Below are 22,010 nucleotides of genomic sequence, written 5' to 3' on the forward strand. Positions count from 1 at the left end.
GAAGAAGTGCTGAAAAACACTACAGGATGTCAAAAAACATCCTTCCTCTTACGAGTGGAGCTCTGCTGTATCACACAACAATGGAATCAGAAGAAGGTTTACTGGGTAACTGTTTAACACAAATGTCTTGGCCAACATACGTCTCCCAAAGAGACAATGTTTGTTTCATTGATCACGGTTCCCTGACATGAATGTTACCATGTTTGTTTCTTCATTGTATGTGCTTCCTCTAAAAACAGGCAAAAATGGAGGGACCTGTTTTGTATATTGTGTCAGTGTGCATTATATCCCCTCATCACTATGCAGGTAGTCCGATGGCCAGTAACCTGGATTATGCTTCGATTGTTTAGATTGTGTTTAGAGTGTTTCGATTTCAATCTAAACTAGTCAAATATATTTTATGAGGCCAATGTGCTCTGTGGAAACATGTAGGACATCCTTGAGATTGATACTTTATCATCTGGGGTGGACATAAACAGGAGAGGCACCACCACCCGCACTTGAAACCAAATTATTAAAACATGTCCTTTTAAAATATTATATTAAAATAATATTAAATGTTCACTGATGACTGTGTTAACATAGATTTGGTGTTATTACAGAAAAAAAGTTAGTTGAAATAGTTCAAACATATACAACACACCACAAATCAAACAGAGTTTTTGAATTCTGTGCGGAGTATGCCATCCACACTCTGGTATATGCATAGGTACCCAAACTGCTATGGACCATGACCCCAGTGCCGTCTACTCCCATTAATGACCCCATCACGAGCTCAGCCTGCTCTACTCTTCTCCTAACCTCCAGGCTTATGCAGACTTTAATCTGTGACCCAGTACATGGTTCCCTGAGACTTCACTAGTTCTCTCATTGAGTCTCTGAATACAGCATTTGGTCAGATGAGGAACAGTACCCTTGCAGCAAGCAGAAGACCAAAAACTTTCTATCAGGCTCAGCCCTTATGAGGTGTGGGATCTTGTGCGGGTGAATGAGCCCACAGAGAGCTGTCGTAAACTGCCATGGACAGAGACACTGGCTAACCAGTTTCTCTGTCATTTCTCTTTTTTCCAGTGCATCTACAAATGGTGGTGTGGATGTAAATGAGGTCTTTATTAGAGCAGTGTTCATCATGTTGCTGCTGGAGCGACTTCAGTGGCTTGATGAATATGCATGCAAATTTGTTAATTAAGTTAATTATTCTGCTGAAAAATCATTCATCTTGTAGAAAAGAATCTCGTAGCGTGTTTCAGTCATTAGTCACTTGCAATGCCATAAAAAAAAAAAAACTCTTTTAGTCATTTCTTTATTAAGAGCAAAAAAATATATGGATAAGTGAATTAACATGAAGTATGTTGTTTCATATTAGTTTCATAATCATGTATTGTACTGTACTGATTACTACTCATGTTCTATTTCATTTTTTAACAAACTGAAGGAAACAGAACCTTACATGATTTCATATGCCAAATAAACTTGAACTTAAAATAAATAATGAGGCTACACATTTTTTATTTTATATGCACAGTTCATTCTGATTCAGATAAACAGATTTTGGGGCATCCTGCTGTGTTGATTTTCTCCTTTATTTTACCTAATAATTAGCAAATCATGCAAGTTATGCAAATTGTACAAAATTAAACTAGTCTGCTCTTTCTTGGTTTGAACTTGTATTTATACTGCAGTGCTGCAAGACAGAGTCAGAACAAAACTAACATTAGCTTTGCTTGTCTACACTTGAGATGGTGTTGGTGTGACCTCACTGCAGTTACCTGCAACAGGCTGCACAGACCCACACACACACTCACTCAGTAGAGTCAAGAGACAAGCTAAACAGTGGCCAGCAGCATCAGGGTAGTTTGGGTATCAAGTCAGTGACCCGATAGCTTCAATACCAGCAAAAACTTCAGAAAACCAGAAACATGACAGAGCACATCTTCTGGACAGTTACATAAAAAGTTATGTCTTTATTATCATTTCCATTTCCTCAAATATAAAGTGCTTTATTTTTAAGGACAGTTTTCATCATCTTTAAATTCAGTAGTAAGAGTTTATAAAACCTCACAAAGGTTTTGCAAAAACGTTTTAATCGATTTCCTGCATGAGAGATGGTTGTCATGGTGACGAGGGAGGCCAAAACGCGTTTATTATCCAGAGGATACAAATTCCTGAGCAGTGCAGAGAAATATTATTTATTGACACAGTAACCATAAATGCATTACATCTAACCCTTTATAAGATAAGATAAGATTAGATAAGATACTATGCCAGCCCTTTGCTTGCGCACCATTTCTTAAGAGAAAAAAGAAAAATGCAGTTACAGGCAAAGACAATCACAAACACGTACGACATTAGGTGTCTTTTTTGTTGCATCACATTTCAGGATAGAGATGGGGGGCTCTGCTAACTGCTCTGGTAACTGTGAAGAGACCTGTGGCCCTTCCTCAGGAGCTGATTGTTCATGTGAAGATACGGCAGGTCACATATGGTTAGTATTTTAAATGTATACCTATTTAAATCTCAAAAATATCTCTGAAGTACTTTTTTTTCATGCTGTCAGTCTCCTTTGTCTTCGCCACGTTCAGATGCAGGTGGTTCTCCCCACACCACTTTACAAAGCGGTCTACCAGGTCCCTGTACTCAGCCTCCCTAATAATAACACAATAATATAAATATAGCTGCAAGCAGCAATGAGGGGCCCATGCAGATCAGGCGATCATGTAATGTAATAATAGTAATTATTAGCATGCATGAAAATTTAGTTTCTCATCCAAACACGTCAAGAGAAAAAAGCAAAAATGCATTTTTGCGGATTACAGCGCCCCCTAGTGCCCAAATGACACAAGATTTCTTTCCTGCACTTGGGACAACGCCTGAAAGCATGGCATCAAATTTGGTTTTGTTACGCCAAAGCGTTCCCGAGATATAAGCTCACATCAAAATCCTGGCCTTCGCCGCAGATTTTGATTGGCTGTAGCGTGCAGACAAAGTGGAAATTGAGAAATCCATCTCCTAAGTTTTGTGCGGCTTGGTCTGAAGATCGTGTCTGCCGATTTTTGTGAGAATTGGCCAAAATTTCAAACAGCTGAATCTTTAGATTAACTTTTGCCAAAATGCAAAATGGCAGCCACAGTCTTACGCTGACATGAAAAATTTTGACAGGACCTGAATTGTGACCTTCCACTGTATTAGCAGACATGGAAATTTAGCGTCAAATCCAAACACGTCAAGACAAAAAAGGAGAAATGCAATTTTGTTAATTATAGCCCCTCCTAGTGGACAAAGGACACCACATTTTATTGGCACACTTTGGGGCGGGTCTCGATGCACATGACCTAATTTGCTCTTCGGAAGTAAGAAAAAGTAGAAACACAATGGGTTCCCGCAGCTTTGCTGCATGGACCCCAATAAGCATGCTGTTTACACCATAGACATATATACATAGACGCCGCATTGAGCGCTGAATCGTACGTAAACGGCGCCGCCATATTGGTTCAGGCAGGTCTGCCCGTAAACTAATACAAGGAAATGGACTGAACTTCATAAAGTGCCTTTCTATAAAGTGCTTTAAGTTATTGCCTCTTATACACCCATTCACACACACACTAATATATCTGGGAAACAAACAGGCACCAAAAACAACGTATGTAGCTTTTAAAGTGATGATTATAAATATTTACTCCTTATGTAAGCACCAAACCAACGTATGTATTTTTCTAATGCTGAGTGTTTACAGCTACTAATGTGTGTAACACTGTTACTGTGATGATAAATATTGAAATATTTATATTTAACATTTAATCTATAATAACCAGATCCTGAAATGTAGATGTGACATGAGGGTTTTCTGAATAAAGAGCACTGTACATACATACACATTACACACACACACACACCACAGCCCATCACACACACATAGCCCTTGATGAGATTAGTAGATACGATATAGATGATATGTAGAGACACAGCTCACACACTACGACACACCATCGATTTAGATGGAGTTAGGGTGTTGGGTGGGGGGGTTTGTGTGGTGTTGTTAGAGATATGAGATTATGAATATATCTATATATGCTAGCTAGAACTACCCGATCCGGATGATAAGGTAGGTGTGTGTAGATAGGTATTAGATAGACGAGCATATAGAGATAGGAGAGCATATATGAGAGTAGAGATAGATGTAGAGTAGATTAAGTATAGACACACACACACACAGACACATTATACACAGGTGTGACACACCACACACCACACATTACCATTCAGGATCTGGTTATTATAGGACCCAGAGTAAATGTTACATATAAATATTTCGATTTTATCATGCACAGAAACAGTGTCCGCACATTAGTAGCTGTAAACACTCAGCATTAGAAAAATACATACGTTGGTTTGGTGCTTACATAAGGAGTAAATATTTATAATCATCACTTTAAAAGTTACATACGTTGTTTTTGGTGCCTGTTTGTTTCCCAGATATATTAGTGTGTGTGTGAATGGGTGTATAAGAGGCATTAACTTAAAGAACTTTGTACTGTAGAAAGGCACTTTATGAAGTTCAGTCCATTTCCTTGTATTAGTTTACGGGCAGATCTGCCCGAACCAATATGGCGGCGCCGTTTACGTATCGCGACCAACGACCAACCCGCTCAATGCGGCGTCTATGTATATATGTCTATGGTTTACACAGTCAGTGATACTGACACAGACTGGATGACCTTCATGTGGCAGTAACGTTGTATGAAGGCCTGTTATGAAGACAAAAGAAGAAGAACGGGATGTGGCGGTGAGTGGGCAGCAGGGGGCAGTATAGACATGATGTAACGGCTGCAGCCCGCGGCAGAAGAAGAATGCATTGCTGAACCGGAGCAGACAGACAGAACCGGTCGTTGTGTCACAAACATGGCGGCCTTCAGCAGATACCTGACAGCCAGGAACTCGTCCATAGCAGGCGGGCTGCTGCTGGTTCTGTACCTGCTCAGACACAGGAGAAGGGCTCCCAGACAGTCCAGGTGAGGGCGGCACCGTGCGTGACGGTTACCGGGACTCTGATCTGACTTACACACCGACAGGGTGCTAGTTAGCAGCTAGCTCCTCACTGACAGCTGCTGCTGATCAGCTCCGTGTCTTTCACGACACACTCTTAGCTCCTTGTTGTGCACAGCCGCCATGCTGCCACCGACCCGACCAGCTCACATACCGGGAACGTCACGCAGAGAAACAACGGCAGTCTTTGTGTGCACAGACCGTTTCACGTTCTCAAGGTGCTCCGTAGCTAACTCGGTCAGAACTTCACTGTCACGAGCTGTCGGTTGTTCTGACCGGACAGAGGACACAGCACAGTGTTCACTGGCGTCATGTGTCACTGTAAATCCAGCATTAATCAGTCATCTGATCAATATGTAAATAAGTGAATTCTCTAGAATCTTTTTAAAAGAGTTAGATGGACTTCAGCTGAAGTGTCAGTGCAGTCAAATGTGGACTGATTGATCCCATCACGTGTGATTGCGCGCGCGTGTGTGTGTGTGTGTGTGTGTGTGTGTGTGTGTGTGTGTGTGTTTAGTCAATCACTTCTTCAAAAGTGTCAGCACTATGCACGGGGATATAGTTTACTGAGGATGTTTGTGGATCTATCCGTGGACGTTGGAGAGTGAATATATTCATTGATAAAAGACGACAGTCGCTGTTCTGACGTGGATCATGTGTTCCAGATCAGCAGCAGCCACATGCTGCTCACATCTGGTCCGGCAGGTTTCGGACAAATGATTTCCTGTTGAGTGATGGGGGGGATTTGAACCTCTGTCTTTCTGTCTGTGTGTCTGTCTGTCCGTCTGTCTGTCAGTGGTTGGTAGATGCTTTTAGTGTCTAACCCTGGTTATGAGCTCACTTCCGGTGTCCCTGGATATGAAGTGCCCTGCAGCATCATCGTGGACCAGTGTAAACTGAACTGTGATTCTACTCACAGATGTTGACACAACTGTTAAAGTTGCTCTCTGGAGTTTTCACATCAGTGTTGCTGATCATAATGCAGTGTGTGGAATAAAATGCTTGCATAGTTCCAGTGTGTAACATTTAGAGGACGATCTGTGAATGCTCATATTTTGTTATTGCTCTTTCTTTGCAGTACAAAGGGAGACTCTGATCTATTGCTGAACACTGAGGTACGCCATTGTTCATGTTTGAGTGTATAAAGTGTTCATGTATAGTTGTAGCTGTATTGGAGTGCACCGTTCTTCTATCTCTTCATACAGAAAGATGGCAGGAAAGACCGTGCAGCAGTGGACAGGGTGTTCCTGCTCCGAATCCTCAGGATCGTGGGGATCATGGTGCCTCGAGTTTTTTGCATGGAGGTATGACATCCAGTCGCTTGTTTATGTTTCCAGCAGTCATCCAGATGTTTTAACAGTAGAGATACACACATTGACTGGTGGTGACTATAATCAGCTATTGACTACTGCTGCTTAACAAATAATACACATTAAACCCTTTGGGAACATTAGACATTTTTACAGACAAGCAGAGATTTAAAAAAAAAAGATGTCAAATTAAAACAGTTAAAAAATGAGAGTAAGATAATAAGACACATGAGTTAAAACAGAATGAAATAAAATGTTTGGACCAGACTAACAAACCAGACCAATGTGCTGTTAAAAGGAATGTTCAGCTCTGGGCCACACCTGGGCATTCTAACCAGTTTTTGTGAAGACCTGATGAATAACCTGTAATGTCCTGAGGGGTAAAGCTGCATATCAGAAAGATACTGGGGCCCCGCACCATGCAGGGCCTTTAAAAACAAACATACAATTTTAAAATCAGCTCTAAAACCACTCCTCAGTATTCCTTGAATAATAAAATCCAGGTCTTAACTATGCTGTTAATGTGTCTCTGGAGAGTGAGGTTACCGTCCAGATTGACACCAATGTTTCTGAACCATGTGACACTTTCCAGAGACAGTTGCACTTGAACAAATATTCTTTTATTTTAACTTCATCTGAAATTAAAGCGACACTGTGTAGAAGTCAGTATTTGGTCTGATTTCACACTCTCAGTTGTGTAATCCCACTGTGGTAAATATGTTCAGCTGTACTCGAGTATTTGTTCTGATTACATTACTTATGATCAAAAACTAGCGAGTCGGACGGTGTTTAGCTCAGTTGGTAGAGCAGCCGCCCCATGTGTTAAGGCTCAGTCCTTGCTGCAGAAGCCAAATCTGACCTGTGGCTCTTTCCTGCAGGTCATTCCCCGTCTCTCTCTCCCCACATTCCTGTCACTCTTCAGCTGTCTCTGTCAAATAAAGCTTGAAAAGGCCAAAAAAAAAAAAAAAAATAGCGAGACGACAACTTTGCTAACAGCCAAACATCAAGCAAGGTCAACAACACAAGACATAGCATAGCCTCCTTTTCGTACCGGTGATCCAAAACACCAGTGGTACAAACACTAACACTCCTCCGGTGCTCTGAGCTCACAGTCCAGGCAGCCTGGCTAACAAGCTGAGCTAACATTAGCTAACAGCAGCTAACAAACTGAGCTAACATTAGCTAACAGCAGCTAACAAACTGAGCTAACAGCAGCTAACAAACTGAGCTAACAGCAGCTAACAAACTGAGCTAACATTAGCTAACAGCAGCTAACAAAATGAATTAACATTAGCTAACAGCAGCTAACAGCAGCTAACAAAATGAACTAACATTAGCTAACAGCAGCTAACAAACTGAGCTAACAGTAGCTAACAGCAGCTACAGTTGGCAGCAGTTTACTTCACTGTCCATCAGGAAACTCTGTAAATCACAGAGGGAAAACCAGAAAACGATCCAGTTTCACCAAAATTAATCAGTCAAATAGTTGGTGGTGTGTGACTTAAAGGTTGCAGGTTATTCTATGATAGACAAGTTAAGGTTTTTTTTTTAAAATAGTATCCTGAATAACTACAAACCTGAATTTTTATTACTGCAACTCTTATTTCTATATGTGTGTGATAAGTAAGTGTCATCTGTTGTGTCGTGGTGTTAAAGATACTCTGAGGGTCAGTCTGATAGGGCAGGCAGTAGCACACAGCAGAGTCTTTTGACACAAATACTTCAGCTACATAAGCCAAGGTCACAGCCACATGGCTGCTGTGTTTCCACTCTTATCCGATTAGTTGAGTAGATATGAGCAGAGTGAAGGGCAGGATGATAAAGGACTTTATGATGTGCAGTGTTTAACCTTTCTCTCTGCTTTTTGTCCTCACCATAGACAGGGTACCTTATCTTTATCGCCGCCATGTTGGTGGCCAGGACCTACTGTGACGTATGGATGATCCAGAACGGCACCATGATTGAAAGGTCAGAGTCTGGCTTCACACGGTGATTCATAATTAAAGTGTTGCGGTGAACAGAACTTTTTTTTTTTTTTTTTTTTGTGCTACTCAAACACAACTGTTCATAGTAACAGCACATAGAATGCTGTGTCACTCAAAGTCTACAAACCAAAAGCAGCGTTGCCAACTTCAGACTTCATCCAGGAGGCGTCACATGACCTTAGAGATTGGTCCATATTAGATGAGCAGGTCAAACAAATTTGTGTATGTAAATCTTTTATTCAGTTGTGAAAACTGAGATTTATTAAATGTATGTACAAGTTTTTATGCTTGCATTGATCACCACGTCTCATAACCAGGCGTGACAAAACTCTGATGTGTCACTGTGCTGCTAATGAGTGACCACACTGGACAGTTCACCATGAACATAGTTGTAATAGATTATATTAGCGCTGATACAGATTAGGGGTGGGTGATATATCGAATATACTCGATATATCGAACATACTCGATATATCGCGGCTTGTTCTACGTGAGATGTATGAAATGACCATATCGCGACCATCGAGTACTTGTCACGTAAATGTTTTAAGCTGTCGGCATTTATTTCTCCGGAGTTTTGCCTGTCACTCACTCCTGGTGCTCACAGCACGCAGCACACTTTCCTGCCCACCCAGAAAAATCCCCTGCACGCATGCGTTAATTTTTTGTATCAAGTGAGGAGAGACAAGGCCCACTGGCCCACTCCGGAGGCATACGCGCCGCGGTCACCGGAGCAGATAGCAGCCAGTCTAGTCAATGAGAGCACTCACACAGGGCGCGCCGCGGAGCGTCTCAGAAGGGTCTCTCCGCGCCACGGCGCGAGCATTCCGTAGCATTTCTATTTTTGATGTGAGCCGCTGCTAAACCTTGTACATTTCAACAGAGCAGATCGCACCAGACAGGAAATCTGACACAGAATCAACGTAATAAACTTCCGCCCCCTTTCAAAATAAAACACAAGACGCAGTTCATGTAGCTTTTTACAACTTCATATCAACGTTACGTCATGACCGTCATGACCAGATGATCAAAGATCGATCAAAGGGTCTCAACATGAACGAAGAGAGACTAATTTTTGAAGTGGAACAACACACAATCATTTATGACACAACAGATCCTTTTTATAATCTCCTCCACGTCAGAGAAAAAAAGTCAGCTGTTTGTTGTTGTTTTCTTTATACACAGTTTATTGCGTGGTCTCATGTACGTCCAGGATTCTCGCGTGATCTCGCGTGAATACAGCCGGCTTGCTACGCTGCCAAGACGTGCCCGGTGTGAGTTGACGCAGGGCAGAAGACACAGCTAAAACGCTGCGCAGCCGTTACTGATCTAATAGAAGGGTCTACTTGAATCATCCTACTGATGTTATTTTTTGCATCAAAGGGTTGAATTTAACGTTCATAGTGATTTACAGGAGAAATAAAAATATTGAGATATATATCGTGTATCGCGATATAGCTTAAAAATATTGAGGTATTGGTTATAGGCCATATCGTGCAGCCCTAATACAGATTCAATAACATGAGCCTGTTTCCTTCCTCTCCCCACATTTCTTGTCACTCTCCAAGCTGCCTATCAAATGAGGTCAAAAAGGCCAAAAAAAAATGTTGACACCTGAAGCAGACTGCTGCTGTTCTCTTCTGTGTAAGACTGCATCCAAATGGAGCTGATGACTTTGTTTTGATTCTCCACAGCGGTATTATAAGCAGAGACATCAGTCTATTCAAGAGGCACTTTTATTCCTACATATCAGTCATACCGGGGGTAACTGTCCACACAAGCTTCTAGGTTCAGACCACTAACACTGTGGTTTTAACATCTGCTGTGTGTTTGCTCTTTCATCGCTTATTGTCTGAGGTCTGCATTTCCTTCCAAGCATAACACTGACCTGAATATTGTTGGCATACTCCAATAACAAAAACCAAAACATTTTTACATGAACTACCATTCAGTTTATGTGTTTGACTTTAATAAAATGTATATTTCTATTTGTCTAATTGACTTTTCCTAGTTTTTTTCATTTAGTCAATGAAATAGGTCAGAACAAAAGAATATTAAATATATTTTAGTAAAGGGAAAAAACATTAGTGTCCATCACATGGGCCTTCCTGGCAGGTAAGAAAATGTGACATTGCACTTTTCTGACATTGAGTCAGCTCATTGGTCACTTCAGTCACGATTTAATTAATCACTTCAAAACCTTGAATAAAAAATGAATATACAATACAGCTGTATTTGATTTGAACATACATGCTTAAGAAAACCTCAGAGAGAACAGAGAAGAATCTTCATGAAAGACTAGAAACATATATATTTAAATGGCTGACTGTCTTGTATAAAGGCCTGACATTTATCAATATTTTAGATTTTAGCTTTACATGAAGGCAGTGCACCCCTCCACAGCTGTTGCAAATCTTTTCCAAAAGTCATTGTGCTGTATGAAAATGACAAACTAACACTGAAATGCATACATTGAATGGTAATCTGTGTCAGGACTCCACTGTTGGTTGGTTTCATATCAGTAAAATAATTCACACTCTGCTCAGGCTCAAACAGAATTGTTTTTAGTTTATTCAGCTAAATTGGTTCCACAGGAAAAGGAAACTTCAGCAGCAGCCTCAGAATTTCTCTCTCTGACTCGTTTGGTCATGTTTGCTTATCTTTGTGCATGTTGTGGTTTGCAGTGCAATTATCGGCCGCTCAACAAAAGATTTCAAGACCTTCTTGTTCAGCTTTATGAAATTCATGCCAATTGTAAGTCTGTATATTTGTTAACTTGCTTTTTATCTTTGTCACACTCCAGTGTGATCGTAACTGCTATATATGATTCTGTAACATGTGTAGTTCAGTGTCAGTTCATACTCCTGCACAAAGTTATGGACATTTTCACTTTCTGTGTGTCTGAGGAAATCTGGTATGAAAAACACTGACATTTCTGCCTTCTACTGTCTAATTACTCATTTCATTCAGTCATTTCATGCACTTATAAAAAACAAAATTTAGCATGAACATTCTTTTGGACTAACATGAGCAGTCTATCACTGTTGTGCAAATGCACATCTGTATGTTTCAATGTTTGATGACAAGGCCAGAATGATTCTATTTTTATTATTGTCAGCAAATCTCACCAAAAGATTCACCTGGCAGCAGGATGCTGTGTGTGTGACTCACTCATGTGTTTTTAGTAGTTTTTGGAAACCAAAATAATAAATCAGATATGAGGCTTTGGAGACGCACACAGTGTGTATGAGGATACATGCGTTGTTTTGTTGACAATAAGAAAAACATAGATTATATAACTAACAAATTCATGCTAAATATTCTGCTTTGCATGTTTCTTCACTCTGTCCTTTGCAAAAACATGAAGCATGCAGAAAAGCTGTGAAACCTCTGTGACTTGTACAGATGAGACATGTGTGTTGTGTGTGACCGGCTCATTCCAGATAGCCTTGGTGAACAACTTCCTGAAGTTGGGCCTAAACGAACTGAAGCTGAGGTTTCGTGAGAGGCTCACAAAGAACTTGTATGACCAGTACCTGCAGTAAGTACTCGAGCAGTATTAAAGCTGCTTACCCATCAGATTGGATCTTCTGATTATCAGTGAATCTTTTCCATCATTGATCAAACAGAACTACCTGACGTTCTCTGGTTCCAGCTTTTCAGTTTGATTGTAATATGAATATGTTTGCTTTAAAGACATTACAGTGAGCTGTGGGAAATTAGGATGACTGAAACATTCATTGTGGAAAAAAGAAAAAGAGAACTATATGTAATATAGTTTAACTATACTCATGTTTTACCGCTGAACTTTGCTGACCGCAGAGATGTTACGTAACACGTCATGTTTGACAAGCCAAAACTGAAATGTCATCATAAAAGTTGGCCAAGTATATAAACAAGAACCTAGAGAGCAGAACCCAACTGTTTGGTAGTCAACTGTAGTTTCAGAGCAAAGTGTAACACAAAGGAGGAGAAGTAGTCATTGTAAGAAACGTTGACGTTCTGCTTCTGACATTCACACACCTGGACATGATCTGGCTCTCTCACTCTCCATGGTGATAAGTTGAATCATGTGTCGTGTGTTCTTCCTGTCTTCACTCTGCAGAGGTTTCACCTACTACAAAATGGGAAACCTGGACAACCGGATAGCTAATGCAGACCAGCTGCTGACACAGGATGTGGAGAAATTCTGTAACAGTGTTGTGGACCTTTACTCCAATCTCAGCAAGGTACCAAACGTCTTCTGCAGTGTTTTAGCTCACAAAGTGAACAAGACATTTAGGATTCATAGACTGCTGTGTGAGTGCTGTGCAGGTCCTCTTCATTGAAGGGGTTTGTGTTTCACGGGCATCAATGCCACCTTTATTTATAACACCCTCCTCCTGCAACACATATGGTAACCTCCATATGCATTGACAGGCCCAAAAACTTGTGCCCAGAAATGTACTACTCAGTACCAAGCCTATTATTTGAAAGCCAGAACCTGGACCCATGCAGAACCGGGAAATGTTGGACACGATACCTGAACAGGAGACACAGACTTAATCACACAGTTTTCACTGCTGATTGCTTTTAACAAGTTAATGATCATTTATAATTTTACAGTCAGGGACACTATATGTCTTACCTGACGTAACAATAGTGTCCTGTGCCTGGCTGTGATGCATATAATCCACAATGAAATCCATCTTGTTTCCTGTTCCTTGTCTCGCTGAGTGAAGCAGCATCATTATTCCACTCGTTATGTCAGTTTAAAAGTCGCTGCACTAATGGATGACAAATACAACTAGTTTAGAATCAGCTTTGACATTTTGTTGCATCGAGCATAATATAGATAACTTTTGAACAATAATAATCGTTACTGTTTGTTTGTTACCACGGTTAATATGCTGTCATTTGCACTCTCTGACCCTTCACCTCCTGAGCTGCTGATGTGGTACACCTTGTGGCCACAGATGCACTTCATTACAGACACACATAGCACTTCTGTCACAAACTGATCCAGGGACAGGCACAGAATGTTAAGGACCTGTGAATCTTAAGCCCAACTCACTGTGTTAAACATGGATGCAAACCCATACAGTTGAGATAAATGAAACAAACATCTCTAGATAGCATTCATTTAAGTTTTTGTGCTGAAAAAGTGTCATATAAGTGATATAGGTTGAGTTCAAACAGTTACAAATAACAAAATATTAACAACATATTGAGTATAATTTGTAAATCTTCATGTCCTCTGTGTTCCCTGCAGCCTTTGTTGGATATTGGTCTGTACATCTTCAAGCTGACAAGTGCCATTGGTGCTCAGGTAAGTGACTATCTCATGCATGTTTTCTATGGAAATACAACAGGAGTGTGTATATGGAAGTTTATTAATGACAGCAGCAAACACATTTGAGCACTACTCAGCATGCAAGACCAGCTTTATCTTCCAGGTTTGTAAGAGAATGATTAGCTTTGTGTGCGAGGGAAGGCTGTAATGTGATTGTGATGAATGATTGGAGCATGCGAGAAAAAAACAAACGGCTTTATCGCTAACACATGTTAGATAAAGTGAACATATATATATTGTGACAAGTTGTTAAGAGAATTTAACACAAGTAGAGTTTACTGTCCAACACACTCACCTCTTCAATGGATACATATTAAACCATTAGTTGCTCATAGGGTGTAACCAAAAAAAAAGAGATGAAAAAAAAAGTTGAAATAATAATAATAAAAAAAATCAAAATAAAGAATTGAGCAAGGGCTAGGGTAAATACTACTCAGATTTAAGTTTCCTTTAATGAACTTTTCACTTATGAATCACCTTCAGAAGCATGTCCATTAGAGTAGTATCACAGAGAAAGAAACACACTCCGTAAGTGCAGCAGCTCCAAGCAGACTTGTGTGTGAGATGTTGTGAAGAAGGTGACAAGTAACTTCTTGTGATCTGAAGTGTTTAGAAGCTGGAAAAAAATGAGCCAACAGGCATATATGCTTATGAAGGGCCATTAGGGATATTAGTCAAAGTTACCATGCATGTAGAGTACACATACTTTTCCTCTCACATACACATATTCACATACATTCACACACTCGTTTACATACTATACTGAAAACCACACACTCACGCTCACACTCACACACACGGACTGTTTTCACACACTCCTATGTTATTGGCTGTTTCATTAAGACTATTTCTTCAAATGAATTTTGGCTGCCACAGGGTCCAGCTATCATGATGGCCTACCTGCTGATCTCAGGTCTTTTTCTGACCCGACTGAGGAGGCCCATAGGCAAGATGACAGTCACAGAGCAGCGCTACGAGGGAGAGTACCGCTACGTCAACTCTCGCCTCATCACCAACAGGTTAACACACCAGCAACTGTTGAAACTCTGGCTGTCCAGCTGTTTACCCCACCACTGTACTGATGTTTTCTTCTCTTCAGTGAGGAGATTGCCTTCTATAACGGGAACATGAGGGAAAAACAGACCATTTACAGCACGTTCAAGAAACTGGTGGGTAACAGTTTAGTCCTTTTCAGTGGAATGACAGGATCTGATTGTTTTCATGGGGTGGGGTCAGTCATATCTTTTATTGCACCTGTAACCACGCCCAATGTCATGGTGTTCTGGAGTACACCTGCTCATTAATAGAGAGCTGAGAAGTTAAACCACTGGAGGTGAATTGCATCACAAATGTGTTGAAATTTATTTGTGCAAGTCACCATTACTGTGTGTTCTCCAACCTCAGAGTGTGAGCAAAATGATCTTATGTTCCAGGTGGACCACTTGCATAACTTCATCTTCTTTCGCTTCTCCATGGGGTTTGTGGACAGTATCATTGCCAAGTGTAAGTAAATATTTTTCTTGCTTTAATATTCAGGTCATATTTCTGATATTTACTGCTTGCCATGTTGCACTAAGTAAAAGTAAAAGTAGAGAGAGGCAATGTCCAATCTCAGGTCAGGTTCTGTTGAATCTGTAGAAATACAAGCAATCCAATGTTTGTCTGAAGCATTTCAATAAATGAACAGAAGGTTTTGTTCCTGTTCCTCTGCAGACTTGGCCACTGTGGTGGGCTACTTGGTGGTTAGCCGGCCATTCCTAAACCTGTCGCACCCACGACACATGCACAGCTCACACTCTGAGCTGCTGGAGGTCAGGAAGTCACACACACACACACACACACACACACACACACACACACACACACACACCCACACACACTTGCATGGATTCAGCATGCCATTAATGTCCTAAACACTATATGAATAACCCAACCCCTTGACATTGACCCCAAAATCAAATCAGCTTTTTCCCAATTGGTGGTTTGATTTTCATACTGTATTGAAATGTATGGAAAGCTTCATTTAAGCATTAATTCAGTTTTGACATTAATAAACTTCATCTGATTCCAGTGATGCCACCTTAACATTCATGTCGAACGCAATTTAAAAATGCTTTGCAGTCATGTTTGACTTGTTGGACCTGTGTGGCCTGCAGGACTACTACCAGAGTGGGAGGATGCTGCTGAGAATGTCCCAGGCCCTGGGAAGGATCGTACTGGCTGGCAGAGAAATGACTCGCCTCTCAGGGTGAGTCTTCTCAAATATAAGCACAAAGAATGACGGTAAAGTGATTTTTGAAATCTATAGTGTAGTGATCAGCACCTTTTTAAGCAGGATACACGTGCACCTGTGTCATGAACACATTCTCTAATCAGCTCACAACACAACATGGTGTGCATCATCTCAGCAGAGAAAGAGGTTCAGTTAGTCCTGACAGTTATTGTCAAGTCAGAAACATCCACACTTCTTAGTCACATTCTACAGAATTGGGTCATCGTTTACCATTGTCCTCAGGTTTTGTTTCAAAACTCAAACTGAGTATTTCTTGGTATTTGAAGAGGATGTTTTGTATTTTTTTTAAAAAGACTCTACAGGTGCCAGAGATGTAGACTGCCAATGAGTCACATGTTGTGAAATAGTAAAGGGAACAATCATAGCCCCGTCCAAATAAGGCAGAGTTAAGATCTGTAGTGATGAAGTCAATGGTTTATCGCTTGTTTCCATTCATGTGTATGTCCCCTGCAGGTTCACAGCTCGTATCACTGAACTGATGAAGGTCCTGAAGGAGCTGAACGCTGGCAGATATGAACGCACAATGGTCTCCCAGCAGGAGAAGGGTACACATGAATTGTAATGTCACCTTCAGCTAACTCATCTCCTCTCAGATGAGTGGAGCTGTGCAGTGAAACAGCTGAATTGATTTTTGGTCTATTGCATTCATCTTAATATCAGACACTGTGGGGAAACTCCAGCTCGTGCCTGGAAGAGGTCAAATCACCAACAGAGATAACATCATCAAGTAGGTCTCCTGTTCTGCACTCTGCTTTCTCCTTTTGTTCTTTTTATTTAAGCAAATAAACTTGGATTCTTTATTTTTCAGATTTGAACATACTCCACTCGCAACACCTAATGGAGACATCTTGATCAGAGACCTCACATTTGAGGTACAGACAGGCTCAACTGTGATGTTATTTCATCAGTGATTTTCATGAATGCGATGTTTCTGTTATTTTTTTACATCGTATCTTTGTTTCTCTGTCCTCTGAAGGTGAGGTCTGGCACCAATGTTCTTGTGTGTGGACCAAATGGCTGTGGAAAGAGCTCTCTGTTCAGAGCACTTGGAGAGGTCAGAAACCTTCAAGTTCCAGTGGCTGAATCAGTTCATCAGTTTGCTCTGTAAACTCATTTACAGTGTATGTGTAAAGCAATTCTACATGTCCTTTTTTTAAAGCTCTGGCCTTTGTTTGGAGGACACCTGACAAAACCTGACAGAGGGAAGCTCTTCTACGTTCCCCAGGTAAAAACCTCTGTAAAATGCCTAAATACCACCTGGCGTGATGTCATTAAACCAGGACACTTTGTTAGCTTGCTCATATTTGGTCAGAAATAAAACAGTCACGTGTTCTTCTCGGACCAGAGGGGAGAGCTCTGCAGTGCTTCTGGTGGAACACGAACATTGTCTAGAAAAGACACGATCAGCTTCAACAGCTGCAGCAAAGCCAGAACACATGGAAGTCCTTCAGTAGCAGCTACTGGATGTTCCAGCACAACCTTTAACAGCAACTTAGTCTACCCCAGCTAGACAGAGCATTTTAGTTTCAGATAGATGACTCTGCATTTATTAAGCCAAGACAGACATCAATATATGAAACTAACTACACGCACACTAACTCCAGTAAAACATTGATGGGCTGTCATTTCTGTTCTTGTACTGAATATTTAGTGTCAACAACTACTTCAAATTGGAGTTCTTCATGCAAACCTGTTGTGTTTGTGCAGAGACCCTACATGACTCTAGGTTCTTTGAGGGATCAAGTCATTTACCCTGACACCCATGAAGAACAGAGGAGGAAAGGCATCTCTGATCAGGTGGGAAATGCACACACACACACACACACACATACACACCCCTCTATGTGCCTATGTTTTTAATGACATACTGTATCTTGTGTCCAGGTGTTGAAGGAATACCTGGACAATGTTCAGCTGGGTCACATCCTCGACAGGGAGGGCAGCTGGGACATAGTCCAGGACTGGATGGACGTGCTCAGCGGAGGAGAGAAGCAGAGGATGGCTGTAAGCACTCACACATTCCTCGTCAACAGGCTGTACAGGAAACGTGCTGGATTCACATGACTAAAAACCACCATCAGACCATCCATCCATCCATCTGAACTGAACGGATGATTCTACTCCGGGTGGTGGAAGTCTATCCCCACTCATACTCACCCTTCACTTAACCATCATGTGTCAGGACTGTGCGATGAAAGCTACACGTACATTGACACCTGCAGGCTTTGTGATCTTGATGGTCAGGCTTAAACCATGATCAGTGTCTTTTTTTGTTTCTGTAGATGGCCAGGCTGTTCTACCACAAGCCCCAGTTTGCCATCCTGGATGAGTGCACCAGTGCAGTGAGTGTGGATGTGGAGGACTACATCTACAGCCACTGCAGGACGGTACAACCCAACGACACTCACATACACACACATGCAAACATACAACACATTTTTGATACCAGATTTATGACTGGTCTCATCTGGGAAACACACTTTGTGAGTGAGCACAAACATTTTGACTGTTGGCAGTTCTCCTTGGTTGTTCTCTCTTTGTCATTGGTCAGTGAAGCCAATGAAATGAGTTTCTGTGCTAAAGTTCATACAAGAATTGGAACTGTCAAAGAAGATTTCACTTTTGTCGAGTACAGTCAGACAGATATTTAAAGGACATCAAGGAGAAGCTGGTGAATGCTTCCTGATGTGATGAAAACACAATAAGTTGAACTACATCATTGGACAGCACAAAGGTAATGGAGGAAAAAAACATGCTGTTCCATAAGAAGCTGTTTTTAAGCCCTCCATCCCTCCCTGGAGAACATCCATGATCAGGGCAGCAAGTTACTGTAAGCAGAGCAGCCAGAATTAGTTCTGTTTGTTTGACGTACTATCTCAGAAGAAAGTCTCTGTACAGTACAGCCTGAATCTGTTTTATCACCCAGCTCTAATACAACTTTGGCAGTACACAGTGTAAGTCATGTTAGAGGCCAGTTGAGGCTGCCACTGTTAGCAGTTTTTGTTTGATCGCTCAGATGAATGCAGTAAGAAGCGTCATGTCATTCTCACGATGGCCGGAGTCTCATGTTTTCTTTGTTCCACAGGTGGGCATCACCTTGTTCACAGTGTCCCACCGAAAGTCCCTGTGGAAGCACCACGAGGTAAGAACTCCTTATGACTTCAAATGAAACACACTCAGATTCCCAGAGTCATCTGCTGGGTCCTTCTCTGAGCAGACTTCAAAGTGTAGTTTAACCTGTTAAACAGGAGTGTGTGAAAGTGACACGCCTGTCAGCATAATTCTCTGGCTGTTTGAAGCAAAGTAGTTCATCTAAGTGTGTGCGTGCGTGTGTGTGTGTGCGTGTGTGTGTGTGCGCGTGTGGGTGCGTGTGTGGGTGCGCGTGTGGTGTCATGTCTAAAGTCAAAAGGAAGGCGGGGTTACTGTAACGGTGTGGTACCCAGTTCAACACAGGAACAAGAGAGCTTTGACCAATTACTGCAGACAGTGAGGAAGTTTGTAGGAGTTTCTGTGGAGGTTCAGGGTTTGAGGCGCTGTTGGGTGATCCTTCAGCTCTTCATTTGAAGCATTAAGTGTTATCAAAGAGACAGGTGATGAAATATTTAGTAGTTACTTTACCTCTGACTGATAGTGACCTCATGTTGGTACATTTGTTACCTTTGACAGTCACACAGATTTTTCTGCATCAGCCAATCTGTTCAGCTCGTACTTTAAATGTCGTCTTTCTTTCTTACTCACTGTTTTTATGTTTTGGTCTTTTTCATCAAGTATTATCTCCACATGGATGGGAGAGGGAACTACGAGTTCAAGCCCATCACAGAGGAAACTGTGGAGTTTGGCTCGTAACTGACTGATGATGTTCTCCACACATGCACTGCTCTGATGAAACCAGTCCATTAATTCTTTGCACTCAGACAGAAGTTATAGCTAGAACTAGAAAATAATGTTTTTAATCATTTGTAACTCAACCGTGTCTCCTTTTATGTTTTCTGTTATTTAAAGCATCACTTGTCTAATTAATTTGTTCTGTGTGATAAACATGCCAGTTTCTAGGTTGTTCCCCACATGTCGGGAATTTTTGAGTGAAGTTGGGAGCGTCCCATACTGTGGGAATCATCTCTGCACATGTGGTCATGGCTCCTAACAGTAACAGGTTAGCCTGTAGAGCTAAGCACCGTGGTCTTTGAGGCATCATGTGTTCTACACAGAGTAACACTGATGTATGCATGCACAGTGTAAGGCCTCTTGGCTGCCTTGTAGGTTCTTAATAAAGTTCATCTCTCCACAGCTGACAGAAGTTGAGCGCAGCCAAGGCTGATCATGAAATCGTCAAATAACAATGATAATACTACTGAAAGTCTGTGACAGTTATTTCCATGGAGACTGTTCATTATCTTCTCAAGCTATTATCCTATGATTGCAGCATTGTTATCTGTTAATTGTCACGTAGGCCTTCATGGTTCCTCCTCTGTCATGTTGCTCATGTTCATTCCTGGCTCTCTTTGTTGAGGCCAAATGTTGATAAAAGCCGCCTGAAGGCACCATGAAGTAAGAAAAGCTGAGACGTGGAAATCATTCAGTTAGTTCAACCTCTCCCTGGATCTTTTTCAGAGCACCTCCAGACACAGCTGTTTGACATGAAGTGCTTTAAATGGAAGCAAGCCTCTTTAGTACCTCTGCAGTGTTCTGGTGGAAGGTGTGTGCCAGAGTGCTGCACTGTAGCCTTAATCCATGTTACCTATATCACTGACCCCGTCAGAGGGAACCGGAACTTGTTAGTCCCTCAGGCATCGAGAGGAGTGTTTGAAAATATCAAGTCAACAGCTAAAGCAGTACTGGTGAAAGAACATTAGAAGTGGCCAAATGTAACATCAGCGTGTGAGTTGAGGTTTGTCACAGCAGCAATGAAGCAGACATTTTCCATCAGTTCATGTTAATGGAGTCTGTGCGATCAGGGGAAATGTAGTTCAAAGTTCAACTGTGACAAACGGTGGCACCAAACCATTTTGGCAGTGCTGACCTTTGGTGAACCAGCTGACAGAGCATACAGAATGTGGGATGGTATCATATTAATGTCATCCAGTTTTATATGATGTTCCTCTACAAAAGAGATACAGCACGATCTGCCACCAGTCAATAAAAAAAGTCCTGTTTTTGTGAGAATGTTGCAGTACTACTCTGATGTTGCTCCAAAGTCCTGGACTGACTAATGATAATAATGTTTTATAATAATAGATAAACATAGCCTGAATACAGAGGGCTGATGATCACTTCTAACAGTTGATAAATTAGCTTCCAAACATCAGTTTTTGCCTTGCTGTATATTTTAAGTTGGGTATTTGTTGGGATCCTCTCACTTTCTTCATGAAATAGGTAAAAAGTTTCAGCTCCTTTCACACGGTTGTTTTTCCAATATTTACTCAGCTGCCATTTGGACCATTCCACATGGTGCTCGTAATAAATAAAGAATTCTTCCACTTTTTTTCTTCTAATCTTATTATTAACCATTTCCATTCATAAAATTATGTAAAAAATGAATGTGTTGGCTGGGGGGATTAAAAATCTGTATTGAATTTTGAATGATTGTGTTGATAACTGATTTTATAGGAGCTCTATGAACAGGGTTCTGGATCCAAAGTGCAATGATGCTTTCTGTCAGTTGATCACTGGTACATGAATCCCTTGTCATTACTCAACAGCTCTGTTGTGTCAGTCTAATACACTAAGTTTATTTTGAAATGTAAAGATGGTTTTCGATGTCTAATTCTAATGTTCTAAACTAATGTTCTCTGCATTAAAAAATTAAACTGCAGGAGTCAATCGTTTCATAAAGAGATCCTTTTTTTCTTTCATGTGTGTCTGAGATAAGAACTGAGTCAATAATTGACTGAAGTGTTGTAACCCTGTCTTCCTAATGGATTACATTGTATGTCAAAGGGTACTCTCGTGATGGAGGTGTCCTCCATCCACCGCACACCTCATGATCCCACACTGCTCTGAAGGTCTCTGTAGGTGGGTGGATTACCTCTTGATCAGGCAGTCAACAC

The 22,010-nt window shown here is 41.1% G+C and overlaps 1 protein-coding gene across 2 annotated transcripts; it reads left to right on the plus strand.

Moving 5' to 3' along the window:
• The first annotated feature begins 4,824 nt into the window (after nt 1-4,824).
• abcd3a (ATP-binding cassette, sub-family D (ALD), member 3a) lies at nt 4,825-21,795 on the plus strand. 2 transcript variants are annotated; one of them, XM_019266211.2, is made up of 23 exons: nt 4,825-5,009; nt 6,122-6,158; nt 6,249-6,347; nt 8,233-8,321; nt 10,033-10,102; nt 11,782-11,879; nt 12,444-12,567; nt 13,590-13,646; nt 14,547-14,689; nt 14,770-14,839; nt 15,104-15,173; nt 15,384-15,481; nt 15,827-15,918; nt 16,417-16,508; nt 16,624-16,690; nt 16,772-16,835; nt 16,940-17,017; nt 17,123-17,188; nt 17,671-17,760; nt 17,848-17,967; nt 18,246-18,350; nt 19,049-19,105; nt 19,732-21,795. In XM_019266211.2, the coding sequence occupies exons 1-23, from the start codon at nt 4,900-4,902 to the stop codon at nt 19,807-19,809; spliced, it is 1,974 nt and encodes a 657-aa protein (XP_019121756.2). In that variant the 5' UTR covers nt 4,825-4,899; the 3' UTR covers nt 19,810-21,795. The 2 variants fall into 2 exon arrangements, with proteins under 2 accessions (XP_019121756.2, XP_019121757.1); XM_019266212.2 differs by lacking the exon at nt 10,033-10,102 and adding an exon at nt 11,023-11,092 and having other exon boundaries at nt 4,900-5,009.
• The last annotated feature ends 215 nt before the right edge of the window (nt 21,796-22,010 follow it).

This window comes from Larimichthys crocea, chromosome X, assembly GCF_000972845.2.
Source record: "Larimichthys crocea isolate SSNF chromosome X, L_crocea_2.0, whole genome shotgun sequence".
Taxonomy (NCBI): domain Eukaryota; kingdom Metazoa; phylum Chordata; class Actinopteri; family Sciaenidae; genus Larimichthys; species Larimichthys crocea.

What these genes read in the sequence shown, in the direction of transcription:
- abcd3a (XM_019266211.2), top strand. Translation starts at nt 4,900, where the DNA reads ATGGCGGCCTTCAGCAGATACCTGACAGCCAGGAACTCGTCCATAGCA. An exon ending in ATCTATTGCTGAACACTGAG is followed by an intron (nt 6,159 to 6,248) that starts GTACGCCATTGT and finishes CTCTTCATACAG; the next exon opens with AAAGATGGCAGGAAAGACCG. An exon ending in CAAGTGCCATTGGTGCTCAG is followed by an intron (nt 13,647 to 14,546) that starts GTAAGTGACTAT and finishes TGGCTGCCACAG; the next exon opens with GGTCCAGCTATCATGATGGC.